Source organism: Aythya fuligula, chromosome 14, assembly GCF_009819795.1.
Source record: "Aythya fuligula isolate bAytFul2 chromosome 14, bAytFul2.pri, whole genome shotgun sequence".
NCBI lineage: Eukaryota > Metazoa > Chordata > Aves > Anseriformes > Anatidae > Aythya > Aythya fuligula.
In genome coordinates, this window is record NC_045572.1 from 8,211,181 (window position 1) to 8,235,760 (window position 24,580).

Here is a 24,580-nt window from a genome sequence, read left to right on the forward strand (position 1 = left end):
GATGAGTATATAATACCGTTGTTGGCAAAAACAGCACTGGTTTACTTTCAAGTATCTTAGAGCTGTGCTAAGGTCTAAAAGACTGCTTTAAAAAACGTAGTAGCATGTTTTAATCGGTAAGACAATTGCTAAAGAGAAAACATGCATTACTACCAAGAACAGAGGACACGGTGTCCTTCCTCCTGTGTTATGAGTAGTCGTCTGCATCATTTCTATATAATTTCTATATCCACCAAGCAGCTCCAATAAATGGTCCCACGATTGCAGAGATCTGAGCTTTGCTAGGGATAAAGATGTTTCTGGAAGCAAAGAAACAAACTATCCAAGATAACCTACAAGTTGGAAGAGATTCGTGCTTACTCAAATCCAGCCCACGTGGGATTCTCACTTTCTGATTAAATCCAGCTTCTGCAGAGGGTAAGGCAAATCCTCAAGCATTGCATTGCATTGTAAACACAGATGCACAACTAATTTGCCTTTTACAACACCTGTATCTGTAATGTGAAGCCACCAAGTTCATAGGGAGAAACTGAGAAGATTATGCAAAAAAAGCACTCGAGCTGGTGGAGTTTCTATTGTCTAACGGCTTAGTTTTCCTCTTCCGACTCTGCTGAGTCTCAGAATGTGCGCTGTGCCACGGACTGAGCATCAGGGGAGGAGTGTTGCTCGCCCTGAGGACCCGACGGCTGACTGAGGGCTTGGGCGTTGCTCTCCGAGCCTCCTGCATTAGACAGAAGGGGTGACTGCCTCGCTAAAGGGGTGTGAAATAACCAGGAGTCTCGGCCTCCCGAGCTCAGTTTATCCATCATCAGAGATCACGGAGTGAGCGCTGGATTTTTAGAAGAGCAAGTACAGCCCAACGGCAGGGATTTGGAGCAGCTCAGACTGGCTGGGAGGTTCGCCTCTGCCTGTCCTTTAGTCAGTGGAGACGGACAGACTTTTCCAGGGAGATTTGGAGAGCCCTATGGCGGCCACCACTGAACTCAAAGCGTGACTTTAATTACGCTCTGAGGCAAGAGATGAAGAATTGGAGGAGGGAGAAAAGCCGCAGCTCCGGCAGTCGGTGCTGTGACCCAGGACTTTTTCCATCACCGAGACGGAAAGGGCCGAGCAGCAGCTCCGGACCAGCCGGCACAGGGTGACTGTCCCCATCGACGGGGATCCGGGACGAAGAGCCTGTTGCCTCCTGAAGGGCCAGTAAACAAAGAAATTTTTGATTTCCGTGAGTATGTCAACTGGTGAGGGTCTGTGTCGGTTGGAAGTGATGTTGATCTGTATAAAATATTAGGATTCCAAACATGAGCTAATTAGCCTCGTGGTTCGGTCTGGAAAACGGTGTGGAGCAGTCAAGTAGCACTGAAGAAAGCTCTCACAGCCGCATCCCGCGGAGCGGGTCCCTCACGCCTCTTTGACACAGCCTGGATGCTCGAGCAGAAAAGCGAAGATCGGGTTTCAAAGCCTTCCCGAGACCGAAAACGTTTAAATCCAGAAGTGCCCTAAGCACGGGGAAAGGAACCATCCGGCGGTCTGGGGGCACGGCGGGCGCTGAGCGGTCGCTCGGGGGCCGGAGGCACTGCGGGGTTTGCTCCGTGCTTCGCCTTCGGCAACCAGGATCCCAGAGCGGGGAACGGGCGACAAATCCGCCCCTTTCCGCCTCTGTCTTCAGGACCTTGGCAGATCCAGAGCCTTCCTCTCCCCGCGTTTTTAGGGAAGCTGCCGGCGATGTCCATTGCTTTGTGCCCGGCCGCCGGGTGGTTGCTGCCGGCGCTCAGCCTGTCACTCGCGCGGTGACAGGACGTGTCGCAGGGCCAGGCAAAAGCCTTCCGCTGTCGCCCTGCTGCGCCCCGGCACCGAGCAATGGTCCCGGCCGGAGAGCTGGGGGAAAATCCGCCTCTTCTGAGCCCTTCCTCCTCGGCGGGGTAGGCTTCCCCCCAAACGGGGATCCGCAGCGTTTGCAGGGGAGCAGAAGAAAATCTGCTTTTTTCTTCCTCTTCGCTCTTCCTCCAGCACAGGAAATATCCCGGCAGCGCCTCGGCGGCTTCTAGCGGGCGACAGCGACACCGTGAGCACGGAGTGGCGCCGGGCAGGCGCCGGAGGCTGGCGGCGGCCGTGCCTTGATCCGAGAGCTGGAGTCCGGCAAGGGTTTGGCTTCGCATGGCCAGCAGCAGCAGCACTTTATCTGCATCTCTCTTGTCGCTGGAGGCTTTGTCCACAGCTCGCCTTTGTTTAGGATAGCGCTGCACCGAGTGCTGTAATGGAAGCCAGTGTTTGTCACGTGCCAATATTTTAGGGATGCGCTGTGCAGCCCCGGGTTCTTGCTCCAGGGGAAGCCCCCCCCCCCCCCCTCCCGTGTCAGAGCCCACCTCCTCAGGACGACCGCGGCGATGCCGAGACATCCTTCAGCCATTATCATTTTGGCTCCTCAATCTGTGGAGACAGCTCATGCAATAACCTCTCCGCGCCCCAGCCTTCTGCAAACCACATGGCGACGTTTGTAGCAGCACCTCACGAGTCCCCACGTACCCCGGTGCAAACGGGCACGGGGACCCGGCAGCAGGCTGGACCTCGGCTGCTGGCGCAGAATAAAACGTGGAGAATAACATCTAGGGGGGCAATTAGCCGTGGCCCAAGGAAAGCGGTGCGCGGAGCAGGCACCCCGGGGTGCTCAGCCCGCGCCCTCCGCCACGTCCCCGCTTGGGGACCTGCGGCCCCGCCAGCTCCGCTGCCCCCGGCGGCAGCGGCAAGGTGCGGGAGGGAGCCCCGCAGCGCGGCCGGCCGACCCCGGCGACTTCATTCCCCAGATCCCATCAGCGCTACAGCTCGGGAGCAGATGGTTCCCTCCGCCCCGGGTTCACCGCGGACAGATTGCATACAATTTATTAATAACCCAGCAGATGCTCGGGCACTTTCCAGCCCGGATTATATTTCCTGATTGCTCAAATCCCGGCGCGGGGGAGCTGCTCGTTTATCTCCCACCGCTGCTGTCTGTGCCGCACCAGCACCGGCCCGTTGGTTCCCCGCCTCGCCGGTGGCCGGCAGGGAGCGACTCCCGGTAAAACGACGGGGGCTGGGGTTCGTGCCCGTTACTCCCCAGGGTTTCGCTAATTGGGTTGCAGGGAGACAGGATCCACCCTCCCGGAGCTGTTTTCCAAGCCATGGGGATGGCTTTATCAAGGGGAAATTAAGCAGCCCATCAAGAAAAACAATACAGCCCCCGTGCCCCTGCCTTGGGCAGGGGCAGTGAGACAGGCAGAAATGGAGGCTGCTGACCCCATCTCCGCCAGGCAGAAGGTCTCAAGACAGGAGGGGGATGCGGGTTGAGAGGCTGCTTGCACCTCGTGAGACCCCTCCCAGAGCTAGACAAGATGCTCTGAGCCATCACGGCCCTTTCAGCAATGCTACTTTCAATTTTAATGTGTAAAATGGGTTTTTCTTTGGTCTGCAGAGAGAAACACAAAAGCAGCAGGTTGTTTATACTACTGAATAAACTAAATGCAGGTCTCTGAGGGATCTTATACAAACCACTTACCTTGAAAAGTAATCCCGTGGGGAAGTGAGCTACAGAGAAATGCGTGGTTAATGTTTTACATCTTCAGAGCAGCATCCAAGTTGCTGGCACAGCACCAGTTAGCATTAGGTATCACAGGTGGTTACAATTTGGAATGCAGAAATCCATTCTAAGGTATAAGTAGCCGGGCATTTGGGGCTGAAGTTCAGTGGAGCATGGTGCAGGGGTTAATCTTAAAGGCATAAACTAATCTTAAAGTTGAAGGCTAAGTGAGAGTTTGTAGAGAAAAAACATTTATTATCAGAGTGCATGCCACAGTGTAGCTTTAAAATAAATATAGGAAGCATAGAAATTTTTTCTGCTCAGTGGCAGCTGGGCTCAATAAAAGGCATTTCACTTACTGTGAATGCAGGTAAGAGACACTCTCAGCAGTAACAGCAGAAGAATATTAAAGTCTGTTACATTTTTCATAGCTCCTGACATTTGCAGTATAATTCCACTTCCTTGCCTTCACCGTGCTCCCTATGCCCAAAATACTTTGTGCAGGGATGCATTTTCTTTATTTCAACCTTTCTAAGTGCAGTGAGAGAATTAAGCAATTACAGGGGGAAACAAAACAAAACAAAACAAAACAAAAAAAACCACCTCTTTCCTCCTTGCTCTACGGCAATAAAGAACAACTGGACAAGATAATGCCAGCTGGGCTTGCTGTAGAAAGGAAAATTGGGGTGCAAAAGCTGGGGGTGTTGTGTTAAGATGGTGTGGAAGAACCCCCCGCAGTTTCAGGAGGAAGCTGTAGAGGCCTTGCACCCTGAAACTTCAGTTCCTACCTATAGGTTCCCCTAGTACCACACATCCCCCCAAAAGTCCACCCAAAAGGGAGTGGAGGGAAATTTCAACACTGGTAAAGGGTTCCCACTGGGTATTTTATTCAGTTTCCCTCACATTTTCTCCATCTTTCTGCCATCTTTCTGTAACATCAACTGCAAATATTCCCCCAGTTCAGGAATTCTCATAGACTGTTCATTTAGACAAATCTCTCACCACAACTATTTTTTTTCTTCCACTCTCCTTTTCTGTGCAGAAGCTCTGCAAGCCATGAGCACCATCTCCTTTTTCCTCTCACTGACTTCCCAAATACCTATGTCCCCACTGAGTTTCCTAGACCAGGTCACAACATAAAGCACAAAAAGAGCAAAACCAACAACAGCAACAAAAATGTTGTCTGACTTCATAAAAGAAGTTTTTCTATCATGCACCACTTCAAGCCTTTGAGAAATTGTCACCAGTGAGTAAATATTTTTAAATAACATGCATTTAAAAGGAATGCATAATGATATGATCCCTTATTACGTGAATTTTTCAATCTTGACCTCTTCATTGCTGAATTTGGAAAGAGGGAAATATGAGACATAGCCAAAATAATGAAACTTACAAAGTAGAACCTAGTAACAAAGCAAACAAACAAACAAGAAAAAACAAAACAAAACCAAAGTGTGAAGGATTCGCTTTCTGCTTTTTTTTTTTTTTTTAATTATAATGTAGTGGGTTTACTTGGGTGGGCAGCTGAGCTCCACCACAACCATTCTCTCACTCCCCCTCCTCAAAGGGAAAGGGGGAGAAAATACAATGCAAGGGGCTCAAGGGCTGAGATAAGGACAGGGAGATCACTCAACAATTATCATGATGGGCAAAACAGACTCAGAGTAGGGAGATAATAAAATTTATTGCCTATTACAAACAAGCTGGAGAAGTGAGAAACAAAGGAAAGAAACCCAAAACACCTTCCCTCCATCCACTCCGAGTGGCACAAGGGAACAGGGGAATGGGGGTTGTGATCAGTCTATAGCACTTGGTCTCTGCTGCTCCTTCTCAGTCCCTCTCTGTCCCTGCTCCACGTGGGATCCCTCCCACGGGATGCCGTCCTTCCCAAACTGATCCTGTGTGGGCTTCACACAGGCAGCAGCTCTTCAAGAACTGCTCCCATATGGGTCCATACCATGGGGTCCTTCCATCAGGAGCACTCTGCTCCAACCTGCGTCCCCCACAGGCAGCAGCTCCTGCCAGGTCACCGACTCCTGTGTGGGCTCCTCTCCACAGGCGACAGATCCAGCCTGGGGCCTGCTCCGGTGGGGGTCCTCCACAGGCTACAGCCTCCTTCAGTACAGGTCCACCTGCTCCACTGTGGTACTCCATGGGCTGCAGAGGGGCAGCCTGCTTCACCAGGGTCCTCACCACAGGCCACAGGGGACTTCTGTTCTGGCACCTGGAGCACCTCTCCTCCTGATTCTTTGCTGACCTTGGTGCCTTCAGGGCTTGTTCTCACTCCCAGATTGTCTCTCTCTCCCAGCTGTTGCTTCCCAGCAGCCCTTTCCTTTCCTTTCCTTTCCTTTCCTTTCCTTTCCTTTCCTTTCCTTTCCTTTCCTTTCCTTTCCTTTCCTTTCCTTTCCTTTCCTTTCCTTTCCTTTCCTTTCCTTTCCTTTCCTTTCCTTTCCTTTCCTTTCCTTTCCTTTCCTTTCCTTTCCTTTCCTTTCCTTTCCTTTCCTTTCCTTTCCTTTCCTTTCCTTTCCTTTCCTTTCCTTTCCTTTCCTCTTTCCTTTCCTCTTTCCTTTCCTTTCCTTTCCTTTCCTTTCCTTTCCTTTCCTTTCCTTTCCTTTCCTTTCCTTTCCTTTCCTTTCCTTTCCTTTCCTTTCCTTTCCTTTCCTTTCCTTTCCTTTCCCACAGAGGAGCAAACAGCATCACTTACTGGCTTGGTGCTGGCCATCAGCAGGGCCCTTATCTAACATGGAGTAGCTTCTTGATTCTTCTCACAGAAGCCACCCCTATGGTCCCCCAGTTCCAAAAACTTTGCCATGTAATCCCATTTCATTCCACCCCTCGCCTCTGTGATAAGCATATTTAAGAATAATCACAATATACTCTTTCGTCACAATCATCACAGTTTTCACGAAGTTCAATTACATCAAAAAGAAAAAGAATTCCCCACACCAAAATAAACATAATGTCATCACAACACCGACAAAGTGGACAATTTACACACACTCCACCCCTTGTCCCTTCACCACACTAGTATGGAACATATTCCTCATAATTACTACTTTCTTGAATTCTTCACAAATGCTGCATTCACAAAAAACATCCAGTCCATGTTTTGCCTGTTACTTCTCTCAACTGTCATCCTCATCTCTATGCCCACCTGAGTAAAACCATCACATATAATCACCTTGAGAGTGAAAGGATCAGCCATCACCTCAGGACAGACACATCCCAGTAAAAACCAAATGGGAGTGTGCTCAGAAGCTCAGCCTGCATGTACATGTAAGAGTCATTTGGGAACTTCGGCTCTGACAGGAGTAAGGGCACGTGGAAGTGTATGGGGAAGAGAGAAAGCAAAGGGAAGCAGGGTTCATGGGCCAGCTGTTTGGAGTAGGGAAAAAGCTTCCTTGCCTGCAGACTCTCCTGTTCATGCAGACTTCTACACAGGTACCAGCAGTGCAGGGTCACGCCCTGGTGTTGCCCTTGTGCAGTTTGGCAGGAAGGCACAAGTCCCCCGTCACACACTTTGGTCTCTAGGGTACAAATCTGGTACAGCCCCTGCCCGCACGGCAGGCAAAAAGGCTTGGGTGATCAGCAATTCCAGGGACTTGTGTGATTTGAAAAGCTGCTGGGAATGGCTTGTCCTCTTCCAGCTCTCCTGGGTCACACTATGCTCTGAGCTATGTTCTGCTCTTCTCTATGTCTTGTAATTCCCAAACTCCCAGTGGTTAAGCTTGAGTAACTGATGCTGGGTATTGTCCCAGAACAACATTTGCTCAAACAGTACCAAGATTACAATGTTGCCTGATGTTTGAGGGAAGGAGATCAAAAACCAGGGCAGTCATCAGAGCCCTGCTGGTGTGAGACAAATAGCAAGGCATGGTTAGGACTGGGTACATCCAGGACTCCTGTAGAGCTTGGCTGCAAATGGGATAAGCAGAGACTGGTTTATCTGACTGCTCCACAGTGTTGCACTGGCATACATGTTGCAAGCAAATCAGATGGAAATATGGAAATCTCTGTATTGTCTGAGCTTTTGCTGCAGCCACAATGACACCTCCATCACTATAGGGTGAAGAAAAGTGAAAAGCTGACCTGTTGTGATCACAGAATCACAGAATGGAGTTGGGAAGAGATGGCTGGGCATCACCTGCTCCACTCCTCTTTGCTTTAAGCTGGCTGCCCAGGTCTGGGTCTAATCAGTGATCTGACTACTTGTTGGTTGTTGGTTTCCTTGGGATCAGCTTTCAGCATCAGAAACATGAAAAAAGGTGTTTGTTTGGAGGGTTTTGTTTTATTTGTTTGCTTTGTTAAAAATATGCCTACATCATTCTTTTGGTGCATGTGAAATATTTTTTTGTGTACATGAGTTTAAAAATGTTCTGTCTTTGTCAGCCCTGCTATTCTCCACTCATCTTTAAGGCAACAACCAGCTGTATGTGTGCCAACAGATTTTACTGAATAATAAAGCAGCAAGCAATCCAGTTAAGCCAATGAACAAGAGTCTCGTAATCCCAACCTAGAAAACACTGAAAGCTGCTTCTGGATTGATATGTAATTTGCCACCAAAATAAATAAACAGATCAAGCTTTAAGCACCATAGCATTCATCAGGGAAACAAAAGCCAGGGCAGATTAGCAGCCTCCTCAGTTGGAACTAGGAAAAAAAAAAAAAAAAGATAACTGAAGCCAGACTCACAGTCTCAACCCTTGTAACAAATCCAAACAGCAAGGTCCATTATATTTTGCATATGCAGGATACCAAAGGCTGCAAATTTCCACCAGACAGCCCTCCTTGGTTCCATGTGCAGCTCAGACACCTGTCCCTGGTCTCTAATTTTTCTTTGCCTTCTTCAGTCTTTTGTTCTCTGTTGGGCAGCACTGCATCAAGGTCTGCCCCACGTGGAAACATGCTTCTGAGATCTGTTCTCTCTGGCTTGGAAAGATGTAGCTTGAGAGTTTCTGTGACTGCTTTATCTGTCCCCAGGGGCGCTGGACAATGCTGTTCTCCCAGTTTTTTGCTCGTACAAGATCCTTCTCAGGCTTAGGCTGCTGCCTTGTTTACCACTTTTTGGCTTTTCCACCGAATCCCAGAAAGAGGCCAGACACACAAACCTAATGAAAAGCTCGGCATGTAGAGGGAGAATTTATATTTTGCTTCCTGCTTTTGCTATTGGTTTTACAAGCGATTGCTCATCAGAAACCAATTACTCCAGAAAGGCTTGGGTTTGGGTCCCTACTGATGCTAGCAGGATGAATAGCCTCATTTACAATCTCTCAACTGGAAAACAAAAAGTAATGATAATAAAAAAAAAAAAAAAAAAAAAAAAAAAAAAGTCCTTTCTAATTCTCTGTGCCCCTGTTGTAATTCACAAGAAAATTAAACTAATAACTCTCTCTGTGAGTGTGTTATGTAGATGCCAGGAGTCAGGGATAAATGGATGGAGCTATCCCAGGCAGAGTCCCCAGGGAAGGAACCTTAAGGCAGGCAACTCTTATGCCTTGCAGGGCTCAGAGCTTCTCCAGCAATGTAATCTACGTGGAAAGGAGGTTGTCTGTTTGTTGTTTGTTTGCTTTAATCTTTTTAACTTGAATTTCACCTGCAGGCAGCAGCAAACTTTAGTGATGTTTTGCTGTGCTCATTTCTCACTCCATTTCCATTTACTATCTGTGCAGGGAGGTCTTTTTGCAAAGAAACTTCTCCATGCCAGCAGAATCGACCCTTTTACAAGTGGCTCTCAGAGTGGTCTTCCCTCCTCGTTCCTGCAGCAGACACTGCTTCCCCTTCCTTGAAGGAAGACATGAGGGTCTACATCATGTTTCCAGACTGTCCCACCCCACAATTCTGATCCCAGATTTTAATTTATTTTTAATCTTTGTAAAGAATGCATAGCTAACACAAAGCCTTTAACTTGCCCTTACTGGTTTCCAAGGTAAGAGGAGCAAAAGTGAATTTCTGGCTCCTGCCTTGCAAGATTGGAAGCATCTTGCTGGTCAGCAGTGATGCCCAGCACAGAGCTCCCTGTGGCATGGCTCAGGGTCATCAGACCGTGCCAAGGCAAAGCCTCCCTCCCCAGGCCTCTGTTCTGGTCACCAGCAGCTATCATGAGTAGTGACACTTCTGGGGTGTAAGTCACTGAACTGGTGAAGGAAAGTTGTGAAACCACAGAATATATACGAGGAGCTGACCCCCACCTCAGGGAGATGTGCAGACAGCACCGTGCTGCCCAGGAGATGGTCATCAGACACAAGCATAGCAGATAGGATGTGTCTGTCCTGACTGGGTGCTGGTGGTGGGGTGCAGCAGGGGGGTGACATGTGAGTGGCACAGTTTCACCAGGGATTTAGCAGGTTGCAGGAGTCTTCATGGATTCACATGATTACTGAAGCTGAAAGGGATGTCTGGCAGCCTTTAGGTCAGCCTCCTACTCAAAGCAGAGTTAGGTTTGATCCAGCCTCACTAGGAAACAACAGTAGCTGTAAAACTTGAGCCAAAAGAAAGGAGAGGCAGGAAAGCAGTGATGAGTGTGGACCCAGCAGTGAAGGGAGGATGAAGCTGAAGGCTGTCCAGACATCAAAGGAACATGACAGTCACGGTGAATGTCATCTGACAGGCACTGATGGCATCAAAAGGCTCATTCCATGTGGCATAACCAGCCAAGAGAGCTCCTGGGGAACGTGGGAAAAGGATTCAGGGCTGGCTAAAGAGCTCTGTAGATACTGGGGCAACTCTCAGAGAGCTTTACAGAGGGAAATTAAAGGGAAGAAAGCAGGTTTAGGAAAGCAAACTGAGTATAACATTGCATCACCTGGCACCAGAAAAACAAAGCTTTACCTTTAGCAACTGATTCCAGGATTGCATTTCTGAAGTTTGGTTTTCTAGGGGAGACTCAAAGCAAATAGGAGATCTGTTCCTCTGGTCTCTGCTAAAATGTTGGTGACAGACAGGTGCTGTACACACAGGGCTTTATCTCCACTTCTGATAAATGATAGTTAAGGAAGAGACTGGGGACAAGTGGGATCCTAGGGATGAGATTCAGCCCCAGATCAAACTCTGCATGTTTGGATCACTGAAAGTGTATGTATTCAAGTGAGCTGGGTAGAGTTGTTCCATCTGCACTCAGGGGAAATTTGGAGATTTAGTCAATACAGAGTGAACAACTGAGGAGCAAGAGCTGCAATAAGCTGGATGAAAAACAAGAATGTCTCTTTGACACAAGAAATAAATCCTAGGGTCCTTGAAATTTTGGAAAACAAACCAAAACAAAATTTTTCTTTTAGCTAAAACACCAAGAAATAATGGACATGAGAACTAAGAGGAGACTCATGAAATTATAAATTGATGTGGGCTTAGAAAAAGGTGGGATAGTCCCACAGAGTAAGTCGCAGGCTTCCAGGGAAGTGCAGAAGATGTGGAAATGGTGTGCAGGGAGCACAGAACAAAACCAGTGGCCTGGGACAGGCTAGCGATAGTGCAGCCCCGACTGCAACAAGTGACCTGTCTGGAAATACCTCATTAACAGGAGGGAGCAGAGCATCCTTGTGGTGAAGGAAGGCTGCAAACTGGGACACTCCTGAACCTGCTGGGGCGCTACAGCACTGAGCACTGCAGGAGCAAGAGGGGCAAAGTTCATGGCAAAGTTTGCTTTGTTAACACCATTAACTCAACCTAACCCAATTAGCAGTTCAGGCAACTGTCCTCGTCCCCTCCCTCTCCCCCCCCTCCATCCCCTGAAACTTGCAGAAAGAAATTTAAATGTCTCTGTGATGCTAGAGTCTAAACTGACCTCTGAATTGCAGATAGACTTGGGTTGAAACAAATCCCCCTAGAGATATCTGCTTTATTGTTTGCACCACAGTGAACTCCAGTGCTTTTTAGGGAAAAATTTGGATACAGACATCCAATGATTCATTGCAGCAGAACAGAACCAATTTAGACAGCTCATCTTTTCTCTGGGTTCACATAGCTATTTAAACCCCACTCTCGTATTTCACATGCAGCCCTCAGTTACAGACTCTCTACATCTTGGCCTATCTGAAATCCTGCTAATACTCATTATGTTTTTCTTGATTGACGGTTGCTTTTTCTTCTTCTCTTTCCTTTGTATAAATAGGATTTATTTTCTGTGCAGGCAAAATGTATGATAAGACATTTCTGGAGCTATTTGATGACATTTCTGTTGTAGACATTACTGGAATGAACAGATTTGATGTGAAGACCTTAGAGACCCTTCTGAGAATCTTTGCTCTCACTTCATTTCTTCCAATGCATTTTTTTCACCTGTTTTTGTAGGTATTCCTAGCAATGAATTAAAATAAATATCTCATCACAATTGCCTCCAGATCCTCTTGATGTATTTCTGATGGTTGACTGCACAAATGTTTTATTTTTCAATCCGTTTAACATGAACATGTTTACCCTGCTTCCTGGCATTGGAGAAACACTTTGAATTCCAAATGCTGAAATAAAAATTGCTGCTATTGTTTAAAACATGCAAAAATCTATCATTTATTCAAATGTAAGATTTGTAAATCATTGAATTGCATGGGAGAGGAATCATTAGTTGAAGTGCAGGCTGTACTAGAGGTCATATTTAATTTATTTTCAAAGCCTTCTTTTGTGCTTTTTGGTCCAGTGTGTCATAAGTTATTCAATACACAAAGGTGTCTGCTTCTGTCTCAAAATGATTAAGATGATTAAGTCATATTATCACTAACAAGAAACATTAATTCCACTTGAGTGAACGCTGCAAACAGAGTCAGTGACATTTCCACCACTTAGATTGAAAACACATTATACAGAAGCTGGGGAGGCAAAAGCCTCACTTAGCCCAGGCCGGTTTCTTCATCTGATCTCTGCGGAGGAGGCAGGAATTGATGTTTTCAGAGCAGTAAAAAAAGAAGAAAAGAAAAAAAGGAAAGAAAAAAAAAAAAAAAGAAAGAAAGAAAAGGTGCAAAGGAGCAGAGAAAATCAACACATGACAATCATGCAGATGATTTTTCAGAGTGGCAGAGGCTAAATTATTATGACAAAAGCTAGAGGATGTTTATTTCTGCAAACAAAAAGAGGTGTGTGTGTGTGTGTGTGCAGCCAAGAGCAGCGGGCTGCTCTGTAGGATGAGTCCAGGGAGATATTTAAGACACTGAGGCAATTTGAAAAGAAATCAGGAAGGGCCTGGACCCATTCTTGACTAAATTAAAGAATGATCGTTCTGCATCTTCTCCAGGTCAGAACAGAAGAAAAGAAAATGAAGGCATAGCATCACCAGAGCCTGGAATTAACCACTGAGTGCCACGGACTTCGGCTGGATCCAGACCCCTCCAAGGTCAGTGCACCCCCCTGGTCCTCGGGGACTGTAGGTCTGTCCTGCTGACACGGATCCCTCTGGGGAGCTGAGACCACACACGCTCCTGGCTCTACCCCACCTGACCCAGCTGAGTGCTGGATCTCCATGAGGGCTTCCTGGGGCTTTACTCTTTGTGGCTCGACTCCGTGCACTGCAGATCCAGGCAGAGCTGAGCACCAGCCTCTCCATGTCCTTTCTGACCACTTTTCTCTCTGCCTCTAGATTCATCTCTCTGCTATACACTTCTAAGTCATTACAAAGAAATAAGTAATCTTTCCTACCTGAGAGTCTACTCAGCAATAGCAAGAGCACAAAGAAAGCCCAATTTGTGCTGTTGCCCAGAAGCAAGATGTGCCTGCTTAACATGGCCTGCAGCATTTTGCAGCCAACTGCACCACATGGCAGCTTTCCCACTGTTGTAGAAGCAAAGCTCAAGCTGGTTGGCAGGCCCCTGAAAGCCAGATTTGCCTCTGGATCTCTGAGAGAGCTGGGAGGTATGAGTAGAGCATATAGAGAGCATTGAGCATGTCTCTGAAGCAGCTCTCGTGCCCAGTGCATTACCAGGCTGCAGAAATCAGCTAATGCTCATGAACTGTGCAGGAGTGTAAGCACAGGAAAAGTTGTAAAAATAACTGGTTGCAGGGCAAAGACCTTGCATTTTTAATGACGACCTGTCCCTATGGAAGATCATCAGAGGAAGATGCTTTAGAGCGACCATTCTGACCAAGCATACACTCTGAGGAAGGCATAGCAGTGCAGTTGTAGTTAGGTTTAAGTGCTACCTCCACTAAAGCAAATCCCTTTTTATTGTCCTTTTCATTGATATGTTGATCCAGGAGAGAGACTGAAATTGAAGAATGTTAGTGCAGGATTTCCTCCAACAAAGTAGCAAGAGATGCTTAGGGAAGAGGGGTGCTGGGGCCTGGGCCAGGGGTGTGCTAACCCCCAAACACTGTTTGGAGGATAGTTGCCCTGAGCTGTGGTGCGACCCAGGGATCAGCAAGAGGCACAGATGTGTGTGTGTATGTGTACCTGTGACATCTCCTGGGTGAGGATGTCCCAGAGCAATGGAGAGCGGAGGGAGGCGATTTCCTGATGGTTGGTTTAACTTTGGTAGGGGTAAAAGAGATGCCAATGAAATGCTCTGGAGAGTGACACAGTCCTGGGGAGGTGGCAAAGGTTATGAATTCCCAAGGACAGGTGTGCTAACTGTTCATTTCCAATGCCTATGGCTTAGGTGCTAACTTTTGAGACCTCCCTTTGGGGACCATCACCTGTGACTCCAATTCAATGGCTCCATGCATTCTTTTAGATCCTGGGTGCTGTGGGGCTCACACACCAAGTAAATTGGTTGCATGCGTTGCAGAGGGGCTGCAGTACTCTCCTAACACCCAGCCAGCACCACCTGAAAATGGCAGGGAAGTTATTACCAGAGCTAATCTGGGAGAGGGAGATGCTTGCTGCTCCCTCAAGGAGTCAAGTCCATTTGATGTTTTTATTACTTCTTGAGGCTGTTATTAATTTTATTGTATCACTTTGCATAATTTTCTTGTCTTTTGAAGCAGTGAAACAGGCTAATGCAGTACAGGATCTCAGGCAGTAGCTGTTTTGTGTTCTTTTTTTATCCTTAACACACTGCAGAGGCCATTGCAGAATCCACTTGGCAGCATCAAATCCTTCACTCTACCTTCTAACTGGGACAGGGAATCTTCAGTCTGCTCACAGACAGGCAGATGTGAGCTGGGACTGAAGCCACCAGCAGCAGCCTTGTCTCTTTCATGTCCAAAGCCCGGTCCTCCTGCCGCTCTGATTCCCAAGGGCCCCTTTACAAGTTCTTGCCCGCCCCCGCCGCCACCAGAGAGCACATTACCTGCTTGCAGACAAGGACTTTTCTGGGTTAATCCCAAAAGCCACACTGCAGCCTCCCCAAGCCCAACACTGAGCAAGCAGGTGGTAGGAGGAGGACAGCCACAGCGTGACCTTCTCAGGACCTCATCCAAAGGTGAGCTCCTTCCCCCACCCCGCCAAGAGCCCCCCAGCAGATACAGGCTTGCCTGTTCCCATTCGTTGCCTACCCCAGACACACATCTCCTCCTGCATTCCTGCTGCTCTTGTGGCAAGCTGGTGGGTGGCAAGCATCTAGGGGAAAGCTCAAATGAGCCATAGAAAGCAATGCACAATAATAACAATAAGCCATTACCACATCCAGCCCCTATCCCCAGCAGTTCTAGGCATCTCTGTTACCTTTAATGACTCTCCGCCCATGCCTGGCCGTGACCCCAAAGTGCTCCTGAATACAGAGAGGAGACCTCAAGCCCCCAGCCTCTGGGTGAAGTGAATGAAATGAGCTCTCATGAGCCACTCCAGCAGTGAAGGGGGCCCGAGGGACACACACGTGTGCTGGAGCTGAGAGCCCTGCTCCGACAGCTCGGCCATGACCCCTGCATGGGGTGCAGCTGGGGCTCAGGGACAGCCAGGAGCCAGGGTGAGCTATTAAAATACAATTTATTGGTACAAATCAGACACCGTGAAACAAACTTGGTCTAGAAAGAGCTGTCATGTTCTGCACAGATGGGTTGGTGACAGGTGAGCGGTTGGCAACGCTGGCAGACAGACTGGGTGGACAGGTGGGGGGTGAGCAGGGTGGGGGAGAGACAGTTCTGGGGCTGGAGTCCGGCCCCTGAGGGCTCCTGGCAGCCTGGTAGAAGACCTTGAAGAGGAGCAGGGAGCAGTGGGAGGCATGTGTCCTGTGCAGGTGTGACCCCAAGGCGGTTGTCCGAGGCGCTCAGAAAAACGAGATGCAGGTGAAGGCAGGAGGAGGGGAGAGGACCCATTGCTGTGCTGGGCCCCTCCAATGTCTGGAAACTCTGCCTTTCACATGGGGTTGCCTTGGGCTAGAGAGTTACCCAGCAAAGCCTCACCTTGTGCATCTCTCAGCTGCCTATACTGACAGCTCTTCTGGCCATCCCATGCTGTTTTCAGAGCAAGGCTTGGCTGTGTCCTGGATTTCTGGTCTCCAGCCCTGCTAGTGTCAGGTCATGACTTAAAGGGGAGCCCCTGTAATGGCTGGGTCTTGCACTCACTTTCTGGAGAAGCCAGACAACAACTTGTGCTCTGGACATGCAATGCATCCCGCTGGGTCTCAGGGCAGAGCAGTGGTTGCTGCCCTCGTTCGTAGCACCAGGCTTGCCAGGACCAGGCTTGGTCTGTGCAAATTGTCCGTGCCTCCTCGGGCAGAAATACAGGCATGCAGCTCAATATATTCACACAGCCAGACAAGACAAAAAGTGACAACATTTACAGAGATGGATAGGAATGGGAAAACTCAAGGCAGATTTGCTGAAATCTGGTCGTCCGGACCCCCAGCAGCACCTGCTGCCAGCAGCTCTGCAGAAGGAGATGGGAGAAACACACCTGCTCCCCTTGCCCTACCCTCTCCCAGTCTCTTGCTCCGTTCTCCACACCTTGGTGAGCCACCATCTCAGCAGCCCTGCAAACTCCCAGGTGGTCCACGCGTGGAGCTGTGTGCTGCAGATGGACCCAGCAGCTGAAACAATGCAGGTGATCCAGGCCCAGCACTGGTCACTATTTCAGGTCGTTGTTGATGACCACGCTGTCGGGCATGTCGCAGTAAGTTGTCATCTTCTTCCTCTTGCCAAAGGTGGAGAAGCTGTTTCTGTTCTCCCGGCCTGGGAAAAGGGGCCCGTCTTTGCTGGAAAGCAGAGTGGGGGTGCCGGGGATGTAGACGTTGTGCTGATAATCCAGGGCCGGGATGTGCCCCGGGTACAAGGGGCTGTGCTGGGGTGCCCAGATGCTGTTGGCACCTGCCGAGGCCTTCTGAAACTCTGGAAGAAAGGGGTGGGTGAGACTGGCTTGGGGGAGGGCACAGCCACTGCTCAGGACACGTCTGTCCCAGGGTGCAAGCCTACAGCCATGTGTCACCACCCTCCCTCCTTCCCAGGGGCCTGGGCATCCCTGGGCACACTGCTAGGAGCAGGGATGTGTGTGGGCCACTGCATCTCTGCCCAGGGACACCAAGTGGGTCTGGCCTTCCCCACCCCAGACCCCCAGCACTAACCGGAGACAGGGGTCACCAACGTGCACAGCCTCTCGTGCTCCTTCTGCAGGGCTCTGCGGATTTCCCCCATGTCCTCCAGGCTCTGGGAGCTAAAGGGAAGAGACCAATTCAATGCTGCATCAGCGAGAAGCTCCCAGTCCCCACATCCCCTTCCACCCACACCCGCTGGGTTTGGTACCTCTTCAGAGCAGGTCGCTGCATGCTGGGGGGCAGCCAGTCCGTGTTGGGCTGCTTGACCTGCAAAACACAGAGGGGGAAGATGCGTTACTGGGAACAACTCTTAATCTTCAGTGAGCAGGGGGGTAAGACCCTGTCTCTTCTCTGCCCTCTTTTTGTGGGGAAGCCAGCAGCACATTCCCATTTTATAGACAGGGAAACTGAGTCACAGCTGATCCAGTCTGCTTGCTCCCAGGCTTCTCCGCCCTCCTGAGGCACTGGGGTTGTCACAGATGGTGACACTTGCTCTCCACCTGTGGGAGTTCAATTGCCAAGTTCTGTCCTTCTGAGAAGAGAGCAGGGCTTCTCCTATTTCTGTTACTTTTAAAAACCTTTCCTGCAGGTGTGATGACAGCTTAACCTGGGTCTCAGGCACAAAAGGGTGAGAGGTTCAGAAATTGTCTGCATACCCAGTGTCCTGGGGGGCTGAAAACAACCAGGGGAAAGTCCCGTTACCACATTAAGACAAGTGAGTCCAGCAGTGCAAGGCAAAGCACAGGGGGAGCCTGTTGGCAGAGTCCTGTGCTCTCCTTGGAAGGGCTGTTTTATTAAGTCAGATATAAGTGGATTAGATGCCTCATCACTCCATCCTTGTAATCGTGTTTTGGGAAGAGCCTCTCATCATGAAAATTAGACATTCCTCATTTCAGTACCTAACAAATGTTGACATCAAAATCTCTCCCCGAACTGCCCACTCCCTCCCCAGTGGCACGGCCCAGGGCTTGGGTGCCAGAATGGGGACACGATCAGTGCCAGTGGGGCTGGGACTGGCCCCTGGTCCTGCCCTGGGACACTATGGCCCCCTCACTGGCATGGGGGAAGCAGAGAGGTGTCCCACGGCAAATTGCTGACACAAAGGAGATGCCACTTCCACCATCCCATCCCCAGGCACCAGTGCAGCTCCATTGCCTCTCATGCACGCTAAAGGTGGTGGGAGGGGATTTCCTCTCACCCCAGCCCAGCTTCCCCTGGTGGTTGCACCCATGGGGGAAGGCTCAGTGGAAGGTTCCCACAGCCTAATCCTGATTCCTGCACTGATCAAAGGTGCCAGTTATCCTCTGGGTAAATCAGTGCTGGTTTTCTCCCACAGGTTTAGGGATGAGACCTCTCAGGGGTGGGACCAGGGGTCCCAGAGGAGTTCGGTGAGCCCAGCGTGCCCCCCTTACCTGCTTGGAGACATGGAATTGCTGGCCGGGACAGGATTGCTTCCCAGCAGCCGGCAGGTTCCCGGGGCCTTTCTCGTTGTTGCGGGGCAGGCTGCAGGGTTTGAGGAACATGAAGTCGCTCTGGGCAGACTCGGGACCGAGGCAAAGCTTGTAGCAGTAGCCTGGGGGACCACCATCGGGGACATCAAGGTGGGCGGCTGTGTTTGCGGTGGGCTGTGCTGTGAGGTTGGATGTCTTGAGGCTATCAGGGGAGGACCTGGGCCTGGGACAGCAGCGGCAGCCACGTCTCCAGGAGCGCTGCTCTCCACGGCACCGAATGGCTGTGAGGATGAGGATGGCCAGGAGGAAGGTGAAGGAGATGGAGCCCAGGGAGACAAGGAGATAGAGTGTGAGTGGGGAGGAGGAGGAGTCCTCTGGGGGGAGGCTGAAGTTGCTGAAGTCAGAGAGAGTCTGAGGCATGGTCTCTACCACAGAGAGCAGGAGGGACATGGTGGCTGAGAGTGCTGGCTGCCCCCCGTCACGCACCTGCACCACCAGCCGCTGCCGGGCTGCGTCCTGCTCCAGAAAGGAGCGGAGGGTGCGCAGCTCGCCCGTGTCCGGCGCCAGGCTGAAGAGGGTGAAGTCGGTGGCTTGGAGGAGCTGGTAGGAGAGGCGGGAGTTCAGCCCTGCATCCGCGTCCACTGCTGACACCGTGCCCACCAGGTAGCCAGGCCCAGCTGACCGCGGCACCAGCTCAGTAGCCACAGAGCCGTTGCGTGGCATGGGGGACACAATGACAGGAGCGTTGTCGTTCTGGTCCAGCACGAAGATGTGAACAGTGACGTTGGCACTGAGCGGGGGGAAGCCTGCGTCCTGCGCTTGCACCTGGATCTGGAAGCTGCGGATTTGCTCATAATCCAGGGAGCGCAGGGCGTACATGTGCCCGCTGTCCGAGTTGATGGACACATAGGTGCCCACTGGCATGCCATGGATGTGCCCATCAGCGATGGAGTAGGACAGATAGGCGTTCTGTTGGCAGTCGGGGTCCAAGGCACTGACGGAGCAGATGGAGGCTCCTGGTGCATTGTTCTCCATCACGTACACGCTGTAGGAGGGCTGGAGGAAGCGTGGGGCGTTGTCATTCACATCGGACACCGGGATGGTGAGGGTGCTGCGGGTCAGCAGGGAAGGGGAGCCCATGTCCCGCGCTGTGATGCTTACATTATACTCAGGCACTACCTCCCGGTCCAACGCCTCTGTGGTCACCAGGGTGTAGTAGTTGCGGAAGGAGGAGCGGAGCTCGAAAGGGACGTTGGGGCTGATCTCACAGCTCACGCGCCCATTGTCCCCAGAGTCCCGGTCCAGAACGCTGATGACTGCGATGACGGTGCCTGTTGGGGCATCCTCCTGCACAGGCGTGGACACAGAGGTGAGGGTCACCTCTGGCGCGTTGTCATTCACGTCAAGGAGGTGCACAAGCACCCGACAGTGCACAGCCACAGCCGAGGGTCCGCGGTCCTTGGCTTGCACGTAGAGCTCATGGAGGCTTGCCCGCTCATAGTCCAGAGGTCCTTTCAGCAGCACCTGCCCACTGCGGGGCTCCACACGGAAGAGCTCCCGGACGCGGGGTGGTGCGTGCCCACTGAAGGAGTACTCGATCTCCCCGTTAGGACCCTCATCCAGGTCAGTGGCATTCAGCTGGATGACCAGGGTACCGGCAGGGGCATCCTCAGGCAGGCTCACTCTGTATGAGGGCTGATCGAAGGCAGGCACGTTGTCATTAGCGTCCAGCACTGTGATGAGGATGTGGGCTGTGCCTGAGCGCCTGGGGATGCCGCCATCGAGAGCAGTGAGCAGCACCCGGTGTGTGCGTTGCTGCTCGCGGTCCAGGGCGCGCTCCAGCACCAGCTCTGCAAACTTGCTGGAGTCACTGCGCGTCTGCACCTCGAGTGAGAAGAAGCCGTTGGGGCTGAGCTGGTAGGTGTGCACCGAGTTGGTACCCACGTCAGGATCCTGGGCGCTCTCGAGTGGGAAGCGGGCACCGAGCACGGCAGACTCGGCCACCTCCAGCACGTACTCTTGCCAGGGGAACGTGGGCGCGTGGTCGTTGATGTCCAGCACCTCCACCTCCACGCGGTACAGCTCCAGCGGGCTCTCGACGAGCAGCTGCAGGTGGAGCAGGCAGGTGCCCCCCGCCTCGCACACCTCCTCCCGGTCGATCCGCTCGTTCACGAAGAGGATCCCGTTCTCCAGGTTCACCTCCAGGTGCTGCCTGGCCCCGGCCCGGGCCACGATGCGGAACCGCCGCGCCGACAGCGTGGACACGTCCAGCCCCAGGTCCTCGCCGAGGTTGGCCACGAAGGCGCCGTGCTCCAGCTCCTCGGGCACGGCGTAGCGCAGCTGCCCGCCCGCGGAGCGCGGAGCGGCCAGGAGGAAGAGGAGGAGGAGGAGGGAGGGGAGGAAGAGCTGCCCCCGCCCGCAGCCTGCCCCGGCCCCCATGGCCCCGCAGACCCCCTTCGGCGCCCACCCGCCGCGCTCGTCCTTCCGAGCCCCTTGCACTTCCAAGGAGTTTTGGGGGCGGCGGGGGGGGGCCCCCGGGGTTTCGGCACCGCAGTGCTGGCCCCAGCAGCGGCCGTCGCTTAACCCCTTGCCCGCCGCGGCCCCGGAGCCGCGTTAAAGGCGGGGGGAGCCCGCGGCGGACCGAGAGCTGCCCCCTGAGCCCCGGGAGCCGGTGTTACCCCGCGGATGCAGCGCTGGTCCCCGCGGTGTATTAAGAGGAGCCCGGATCGCGGCGGCTGCCAAATCCCCCGGCTGCGTCCCCCCGCCGTGCCGGTCCTAACCTTCAGCAGATGGTTAAGCCCCTCCGGACTTGATTACATTTCCCCGCACACCGTTTCCCTTGTAATGCGGAGTTTTTAATTACCGGAGCAGGAGGGATTACAGCCCCGGATAAAGCTGAGCCCAGCAGCGCGGACGCACCGAGAGACCCCCCCCCCCCTACTCCCCCCGGCCCCCGCCTGCCTCCGCCCCCGACCCCTCCTGCCCTCGGCCGCGATCCCGCCGGGGACCGGGCTCCGGGCTCCCCCCGCAGCGAGGGGGGGGGACACCGGCAGAAACTTTCCGCCGGCCGCGGACCGAGCCCCGTTTCCCGTCCGACCCCCACAGGGCGACCCCCGCCCCGCCCCGGTACCGGCCCGGTGCCGCCGCTGGACGCTCCTCGCTGCCCCCCCCAGCTCTCCGGTAGCTCCGCCGGCGCCGTCCGTAGGCGCCCGGTATCGGGACGGGGCGGACGCTCCGACCCCAATGATGAGGTCCTGGATAATCCCCTCACGATCTAGTCAAGGGATCGGCGGGGCTCGGAGCGGCTGGAGATGCGCACGGATATTTTACCGCCTTTGTCTCTGCCTCCCGGTCCCCAGTGGGCTCCCGGGGAAGGGAACCGCCGGCACCGGCCGCCCCCCGAGAGCCCGGCGTGGGCGGCAGGATGCGGGGGCGAGCCCGGCGGCAGCGGGGCTGGGGGGGGTTATGGGGCCGGGGATGGGGGGGGCTTGGCCCCTGGGAGCACAGCGCGACCCACGCGGGACGTGCCGCTCGTGGGGCTGCCGCTTAGGGAGAGACGTGGGGAGGGGTGGGGTGGCAGCGGGGTGACACCACGGGACGGACAGGTGACAAGAGGCGCCGCCGGGTCACGCGTGTGCTCGGTCTCGAGTGGGAGCGCTAGAATCGGGACGACTCCCGGTAAGTGAAGCCCGAGCTGTATCGGAGGCGCCGATCACTGCCAGCCCGTTCCCTGCACCATCTTCCAAGCCCCGGCGTCGCCGTTGCCACCCCCCTCCCCATTTCGATCTGTTTCCTTCTCATCCCTGATGTGACCCCGCAACCCTCGATCTGCTCCCCCTGCAATCTCCGATCCGTCCCCCCCCCGCTCTGTCCCTTCGTGGCTGCTCTGTGTTTCCCCCAGCCCACCCGGTGCTGTGCCGGGAGCGCTCTGAGGGGTGCTCAGGACAGGGAGGTACTGGGGAGAGGGGGGATTTACGGGGGTCTCCTTCCTTCCATTCCACTCCTCTCCCACCTCCAACCAAGTGTGTTCCGGGAAATCCTCAGAACTGTTCTCACCCTTTTGTTTAATTCAGATTTAAATATTCATTCTCCCCACCAAGGTTCAATCTGCTCCCGGCAGGATCTGACAACCCCCCCCCGCCACCCCCCCCCGCCATCTCCCCCACTCAATCCTGTCTGTGCTTCTCCGGCTCTGCTGGGTGAAGCCCCCCCATGCAGCTCATCACTGCTTCCTTTGGAGGGGGGGGGGGGTAATCTGTCCCTCTCCCCCCTTGATTCCCTCCCCTAATGGAAGTAATGGGACAGCGCCATCCTGCTCCTCTTCCTCACCTGCCCCCAACCTTGGGGTCCCTTCCTGCCCCCCCATCCTCCATCCGTGCCCAGCCCCTGCACTGAGACACCCCAATGTTTGTGCTTTACCAGCCACCAAAACTCCTGCTGCTTGCCCAGCCCCAGCCCCTCCGGACCCTCCTCTCCCCCAGGTCCAGGACTGCAGTGGGCCAAGGTCAAAAGGGACAACCTGGGGGGGGGACATAAGCTGTCCTGAGGATCCTGGGGAAATGGCACAGGCTGGGGGGGACTGGGGGTGCTGCAGAGGGACAAGGACCCAAAAATCACCCTTCTGTTGGGGGGGGAGGTTCATAGCAGAGGGCAGCTGGATGGGGGATATGGCATGGGGACAGCCCGGCACCCCACCTCACACCCAGTTCACATCCTTTGGATTTTACATTTCCTCTTATCATCCAGGCCAGCATTCAGCTGCCACCCCTGCTCTCTTGGGGTAAGGAAGCAGGGCAGGGCTATAAGCTTGGTTTTGGAAAACACTGGAAGCTGGGAGAAGGGGGGGGGGCTTGGCTTGCTGTGAGATGTCTTGGCACAGCGGGTGGGTGGCCAGTTGCCGCAGGTCAACGCTGATGTGCCTTGGCAGGCCGGCCAGGGAGATCGGGATGGGATGCAGCAGGAGGTGCCGCAGGTTGAGCCGCCTTGGAAAAGCCATGCAGAGAGCAAAGGGGGGGCAGGCAGCCAGCTGCCCGCCAGCACCAAGCCGTGCCCAGCCGCCGCTGTCGCTCTGTTGCCCTCCCCGCTGCGTTGTGGGGCAGAAGAAGGGTCTGAAAGTGAAGCCGTCCCCGTCTGACCGTATATCCCTTCCCCCAGCTCCCCAAGGCACCCGTGTGCCCAGCCATGCATGTGGGCTTGTTGCTCCCTTCTTGCCAGAAGCGAGAGCAGCTATAGTTCGCATTGCCCACGAGGGAAATCACAGCAGGGGGGGCTCCCACTGGAAGATGAGAGCAAGCCCGGTTGTTTGCTGGCCCTGCAGCTTGTACATCACTCCCCCGTTGCCTGAGCAGGGTCAGATGCCAGAGGCTCAGCTCTCTGAAGCCACAAGGCTCCCTCCCTGCTGAAGCTTTTGCTCCCTGACTTCCCCTGGGGAGAAAAAACAGTGCCCTGAAGGGGATGGTGGCCATCTCCATGTGTTTATCAGGGCTAGTGGGGCACCGTGCCTGCCCTTGGGTGCTGGTACATGAAGCACTAAGCAGGTATCAAACCATGCTAGGACTATATGGGTCTCCCCAGTATGAGAAAGACACTGATAAAATGGAGCAAGTGCAGTGGAGGTCACTGATACAGCCAGAGTCTGGAGTGCACATGGTGTGAGGGGAGGCTGAGAGCCTAATTTCCTCGTTAGGCTGGAGGAAAGAGCACAGCTGAGGAGCTGATTGCCCTCCTCAGCTCCCTGAAGGAAAGATGGAGTCTATCTCCTTTCAGGGAGAGAATGAGAAGCTATGAGCACAAGATGGCCAAGGGAAATTCATGTCAGGTATTAGGAAAAAAGACATCCGGAGGTCCAGAGTGAGCAGAATTACACTGGAGTTCTGAACGCCCCAGTCTGTAACAGCCCACCCTGCTCAGAGGTGACGTGGCCACCGAGGTGAGGGACACTGGGTTTGTCAGTGGAGTTTTCTCGTGTCCTCCATAGGGGACTTAAACTTCATGACAACTCAGAAAGCCAGTGTCTCTCTTCCTGTTTCAGAGGGGGAGATTTTCTTGCAAGCCCAAGCCCGCACAAGGAGCTTGTTCCTTGCTTTGCTCCTCTGGAACATCAGATCCATATCAGCAGGGCTGGGTCCCCATTGTGCTGGGGCTGGCACTGGTCCTCTCCTGCACATCTTCTCAGAGGTCTCCCCTAAAAT

At 53.0% G+C, this 24,580-nt stretch overlaps 1 protein-coding gene across 1 annotated transcript; it reads right to left on the minus strand.

The window, feature by feature from the left end:
* Positions 1-16,475: 16,475 nt before the first annotated feature.
* Positions 16,476-20,828, minus strand: LOC116494911 (protocadherin-10-like). Its single transcript, XM_032197046.1, has 4 exons — positions 18,351-20,828; positions 17,147-17,205; positions 16,969-17,057; positions 16,476-16,735 (listed from the first exon to the last, which is right to left on the minus strand). The coding sequence occupies exons 1-4, from the start codon at positions 20,826-20,828 to the stop codon at positions 16,476-16,478; spliced, it is 2,886 nt and encodes a 961-aa protein (XP_032052937.1).
* Positions 20,829-24,580: the final 3,752 nt, after the last annotated feature.